The sequence below is a fragment of the Adiantum capillus-veneris genome, chromosome 7, assembly GCF_014529385.1.
Source record: "Adiantum capillus-veneris isolate H3 chromosome 7, ASM1452938v2, whole genome shotgun sequence".
Taxonomy (NCBI): domain Eukaryota; kingdom Viridiplantae; phylum Streptophyta; class Polypodiopsida; order Polypodiales; family Pteridaceae; genus Adiantum; species Adiantum capillus-veneris.
The window spans coordinates 106,708,231-106,714,284 of record NC_140937.1 but is presented as its reverse complement, the minus strand read 5'-3'; the positions used below and the strand labels follow the sequence as shown (position 1 = coordinate 106,714,284).

At 41.3% G+C, this 6,054-nt stretch overlaps 1 protein-coding gene and 1 pseudogene across 1 annotated transcript; one reads left to right on the top strand and one right to left on the bottom strand.

The window, feature by feature from the left end:
* Positions 1–1,831: 1,831 nt before the first annotated feature.
* LOC147454383 (uncharacterized) lies at positions 1,832–2,451 on the bottom strand. The gene has a single exon (XM_086517326.1). The coding sequence runs from the start codon at positions 2,389–2,391 to the stop codon at positions 1,948–1,950; it is 444 nt and encodes a 147-aa protein (XP_086373452.1). The 5' UTR covers positions 2,392–2,451; the 3' UTR covers positions 1,832–1,947.
* A 2,062-nt stretch (positions 2,452–4,513) lies between these two features.
* On the top strand, positions 4,514–5,719 carry LOC147454382 (uncharacterized; annotated as a pseudogene).
* The last annotated feature ends 335 nt before the right edge of the window (positions 5,720–6,054 follow it).

Below are 6,054 nucleotides of genomic sequence, written 5' to 3'. Positions count from 1 at the left end.
GACATCTTTGATGCGTCATGCGAGTGGAGAAGTATTCGACGATCCAGAATGGACATCTTTGATGCGTCATGGGATGGGTGACATAGAGCATCGTGAAGGAGATTGTATTGTAAGTTTGATTAGAAAGGACTAGGGGATGGGTATTCCTAATGCGTCACATGATGGGTGACGGGAGCATCGTAAAGGAAATATTCCATAGTCAGGAGGAGAGGAAATTTCAAATTGAGTTAGAACTGTGCACAAGAAATGAGAAAGCACTTGAATGAAGATGGGTTCACAAAAAATTTAGGCAATACAAATGCTTTATGAGAAAGCAAAAATTTTCGGAGGGGTAGAATCTTTTCAGTAAGGAGGTCTCTGTTTGTAGGAGATTGCATCCAGGGACGCCTGGATTGTGATTGTATAAGCACAATTTTCACTTTATAAGGTTTTATTGAGTTTTTTCCAAATTCGGACCATTTTTAAAAGAGTAAGTGGGCGACCACGGGACAAAAAAAGCAACAGAACTCTAGCGTCCCATTTCTCTCTTTCTATTTGGCAGAAAGACAAAGCGATCTCCCTCTCTCCACTCTAGGCAACCCCTTCTCTGCCCTATTTTCGTTGAGAAGACCACTTCTATTTCTATTGACTGCCAGAAGCTCTGACAGCAACCCCTCTCACTCTGATGCATCAAAAAAGCAAGTGCTAAGGATCAAGGGACCTCCCTCACTTTGATTGCTCGTATCCTTGCTATTCGAATTCGAGTAAAGTGTCGTCAATGAGCTTAAGAATAAAAGAAGGCCAACTCTCAAGTTGGCCCAATCTCCGAGTATGGATATATTTGATCATTTACGTGGATTATTTAAATTTTGTCTTCCAAAATTACTCATATCTCATTCAAAATTAATCAAATGGTAATCTTTAAAAGTGCTTAAGGATTTGATAGAGACAAATGAATATAGCTCTAATGACTTATGTAGGGACTATACGTTTTGAAAGAAATAACGTTTTTTATTTTCTTAGGCGTGTGTCACACTGGGGCAAGCAAGAGGCGGCCCTGCTTAGGTGGCGAGCTTGCATTCGCTGAGCAAAAAGGAAAGTTGGCCCGAACACCTTGTCAGAGGGGCAGGCAAACACCCTGGGCCAAGTTTTGAGGCTCCATGGCCATCTGCAAAAAGGCGCACGAGAAAATTGTTGACGGGTGCTGAGCCTTCCTTTGCAGCGTCAAACACGGGGGGCTCACCACCTGCCCTACCCTGATTGGCTTTGAAAAATGTCGCTTCTAATGCCGTGAAGCTATGTGTGACAACAACCTGGGTGGACCTCCGAAAATCAAGGCGGGGCGGGTGTCCCAATCTGACAAGGGCCTTATTGTTCCATGTGATTCTATCACTCCAAAGTGACATCTAGGTTTGCCTAACTCCATTTGGGTTGCTTCTTGTTACTCCATGTGATTCTAGCACTCTAAAGTGACGTATACAAAAAATTAAAAAAATTATAATGATAGAACTTTGGTACGGTAGATTACCAACCCAATTTGCATCTATGTACCCACATAGCTGCAAGTCTTTGCCACCTCATAAAATCCAAACTAATGCTATTTTATCTTATAAAGAGGTTCTGTTGGACGACCCTATTGAGCTCTGATGGTTTCTGCACGAGGCATGCCTTATGTTAAAGAGAGAGAGAGAGAGAGAGAGAGAGAGAGAGAGAAGTTGCTTGAATACCAATCTTAGGGCACAAGGCAAGCACTTACATAAAACAACATACGAAAATACAAGATTAATATTAATCTCTCTCTCTCTCTCTCTCTCTCTCATGTGACACACACACACACACACAAAAATAATACTAGTAGAATATGACGACGTTATAATAGGACAATATAGTTATCAGTGATTTAATATGTGGATAAAAACAGAACAGGGTAAGAGGTGCATCTGGGTTTATTTAGTGCACTACGCATGGTCACGCGGTGGCGACGGAGGCGATGACGATAGTGGAGGGGGGGCGGAGGGAAAGAACGAGGTAGCGGTGGTGGAGGTGCAGAGATGTGATCAAGAGGGGGCGAGGAGGAGGACGGGTGGTAAGGGAGGAGGAGGCAAAGGGGGGGACGGGATGCGCAGCAAGGAAGGCAGCGAGGCGGTTATAAGGCTGAGCAGCGTGCGGAAGAAAGCGGGAGGGCACCACCATGTGACCGCCCTCAGCGGGCAGACGCCATTGCTGGCCCTCCCAAACCTCTCCGTATTTGGCGCGTACCACCACCTCCTGGCCCGTCTCGTTCACGATCGTGCATGCCTCCTTCCTTCCCCGTGCCAGCCTCGCCACTCGCTCCCACACGCCCTCCTTCCTCTGCCCTGCGCCGCCCCCTGCATTGGCCCTTTCACTTCTCTGCTTACACTTTGCCCCCATCACTAGCCTGCTAGGGACCTCTCCATTTCCTCGTACCCACAATTTTAGGTCGTGCTGGGCGGCACCGCCTGCACGACTACCGACCACCCTTTGCAGACACGCCTCTACTTGTGAGTTGTGAGCCAGTGCAAAAGTCCAAAAGAAAAACGGCTACATTAATATATACGTCCTTGCTCCATAAAGAACAGCTGTCGGTAGATGTCGGTCACCCAAATTCCAATGAGCTTTTCCCATGTGTCGAAATGATGAGTTTTTATATGCCGAGGTATGCCAACCCCAGAAAAAATGTGTTCTGCACACATGCACACACAAACAATGATGAAATTGGGTGGAAGGCACTCCACAAATGAAATTCAAGGACAACTTGACAACTGTAAAATTAGTTTGTTTTTTTTTTGGCTTCATAATATGTACTAGTACGGCCGGCCGCCTTCGCGCCTTCGGCGGCCTCTCTCTCTCTCCCTCTCCCCCTCACTCATATAAATCGAAACTCACCGGATGCAGCAAACTTTGACACGTGGCACTGGAAAACCAGTCTCCTTAATATATAGTATAGATACCTAAGATATATACATAATGGCTTTAAAAAAATTAAAAGGTATTCCTAATTCGAAGATTTTCTCAAAGCAACAAAGACCATCCACTAAATTATAGCACATAGTAATAAACAATGATGAAGCACATAGAGTTGAAACAATATTAGATTGGCATGAAGGGTACAACATATGTGTGTGTGTGTGTGAGAGAGAGAGAGAGAGAGAGAGAGAGGACACTTTATAGAGAAGAAAACGCTAAAGGGCAAATAAAAGAGAAGGGAAACACCTCTTTATATGGACACAAAGAGTCTTTTGACTTTTCACTTTCACATGTCTTTTGACTTTCCACCTTCATCTTTCTTTTCATTTCGTAAAATTACCATTCACTTATGGCGCCCTTAATATGTTTTAATTTTTATTAATGTTTCTGAGATTGAAATTGAAGAGGTTTAATCAGTCAATGGATATTTTTCTATAGCTAATCATATAATATACCATGTTCTAGGTAGGGTTACATGGTTGCAGGTTTATAATGTGTGCACACTAATTATACATGTACACATATATCTACTCGAGACACCTATGTCACCTGCCTAAAGCTTCGATTGACGCTTAGCATAAAAACTTATGTGTCTCCTTGATGCCTTTGCATAATTTTTGGGTTTAATATGATGCCTCAAATGGCTATGAATGCCCAAGTGGGAATCAAATGTAAGAGCCTGGTTGCGTGAACCTAGAATCTTCTCCTTACAATAGGGTTTTTGCATCCCAAGGTAGGAATATGGGTGATTGCATATATGATTATGTTAGAGTGCCATCCAACCTTTAAAGGGCAAGAATTCAACCTTTTTAACAACCGGATTTTCACCGCTACTCGAAGGATGATGGCCCTGCTTATCACTAAAATAAAATAAATAAACCACTTTTTCACGTATTCTGCGCCATTTATTAATACAATCACATGTAAAGGTCGTCTCTTAACGTATTCATCACCAGCTTTTCAATGTGTGTCTTTGGGAGTATGAGGCTCTTTTTCTTTCATGTGCATGCAGAAACATACTAGTTGTCGTTGCATACCCTCATTGTGTAGGTGCCTCCTTCTGAGGTGCTTCCTCTCGCCAACCCTTGAGTAACTTAGGTGCTTTCTACTACTATAGGTCTAAGGTGCTTCCTCCCAGCCTTTGAGTAAATGGATTAGAAATAACCGTCTCAGAGCCTTTGTCTGAGCTGCTTCGTGTATTACTTTCAGTGTCTGGATTAGAAACAGTCCTCTTAGAGCCTTCATGAGTATTGCTTTCTATCCCACTTTATTTGGATTAAAAAAATAGCCCCCTCAAATATTTAAGTAAACAAGTAAGAAGCACTACTTGCATTATTTCATTGCTTTCTACCTGATGCTTGTTATATTTCATTGCATCCTACCTAATGCTTGTTAACCTATTGGTGATTGGATTTAATCCACAAAGTGTTTTCATGTAGCCTTTAATCTATTGTTTACTACTCACATATACTAACTTTTTCTTTTGGATGTGTTTGTAAGCAAAATGGAAATTTTACTCAAAATCTTTAGATGGAGTGGTGCAAGCATGAAGGAATTGTTTCTTGCAGCTAGCTTGATCGCCCACATCCTCAGGATTGGGGGTTTCAACCAGTATTACCCTCGGAGCTTATGTATTACCATTTTAGGCTTCTTTGAGAGATATCACTAATTCTTCACAAGTCTCAAAAGTGAAGAACAAACCCAACGCTCAAAAATGAAAGAGAGTTTGAAAAGCATCCACTTAGCTGGCTCAAATTGAAACGCCCCCATCAATTACATATACTAACTCTAAAGATATACCTACAAAGTGGTTCATGGGGAAGCTTCTTGTGTGGTGGAGGAAAGCCAATCTAGCATACCATGTTTTTTGCATCAAGCAATTGGACTATCAAAGAAATTGCAACTTTCTTGGATGTTCGTGCAAAGATATTTGAAGACATGAAATATGGCAATATGAATTCTATCTTTAAGATGGGAGAAAAGCGATGGGAGTTCATCTCAAATCATTGTGTCCAATGCGATGTGCTTCGCTCGGCTAATCAATGTCATTCCGGCACTTTTCAAGAAGGTATATGATTATGAGCGACATATCCCATTTTGTTGTGATAGCTACTAGAATATGTCAGCAAACCAACAAGAAGAGATGAAGATCTCTTGACGTTGTTCGAAGGATTTGTATTCAGCTACGCTTGATCTGGTGGGAAAGGAAAGATTGATGGACCTCGGTGGAATTATTTATGATACCATGCAAGAAAACTTAGGGGAGTTGAGCCATGGATATTCCATTTCCTGCAATGCTTAAATGTAAACAATTTTTTATGCTCACATTTTGTCACGTTCTGTATTTATTATATGCAAGAAATCCTTTTACGTCACCAAGGAAGGCTAGCGGCTTGAAGAAAGAAGACAATGTCGTGAATGAGGAGTCATCTTACGACAAAAAGAACGTAAGAGAGATGACAAGATGTCGGTATTGAATGAAGAGCTTCAAGGCACAACCAACCAACTTATTTCACTCATAGATTATATAGCTGGAGAAGGACAAGGCATGATGATGAGATCATGAAGTTGACAAAGGCCAAGTTTAAGGAGAAAGTGGCGCTCAAAAGAAAAAGCTTGGCATTGGAAGAGTCGTCCAATTCAACACTAAAACAAAATCTCTGAAGCATTCAAGTGCTTTGTGGTGCATGCATCAAAGCATGGCTTTTACACACTTATGTTGGAATACTATCTATGCTTATCCTTAATGTAAGAAAATATCTTTTTGATAGGAACTTTCATGTATCTATGATGTTCAAGCCGATCTCTTTTTGATGGCGTATTTATGTCTATTAATTTTCTCGGCATGATATTTTGCCTCAAGCCCTCAACCTAAAACTCTAATGTAAATGTAAATTATCTCTTTGATTTCTTAAAATCATATCTTACCACATTCAAGAGAATCTGGTAAGATCCTTTTGAAACTACAGGCTTCTTGTTGTTGCATTTTCCTAGTCCATATGAACTTCGAACGTTCCAAAGTGCAATTGGCTAGGCATGTAGCTTCTCCTTTACACAAGCTCATGCTTTAAGATATAACTACAACAA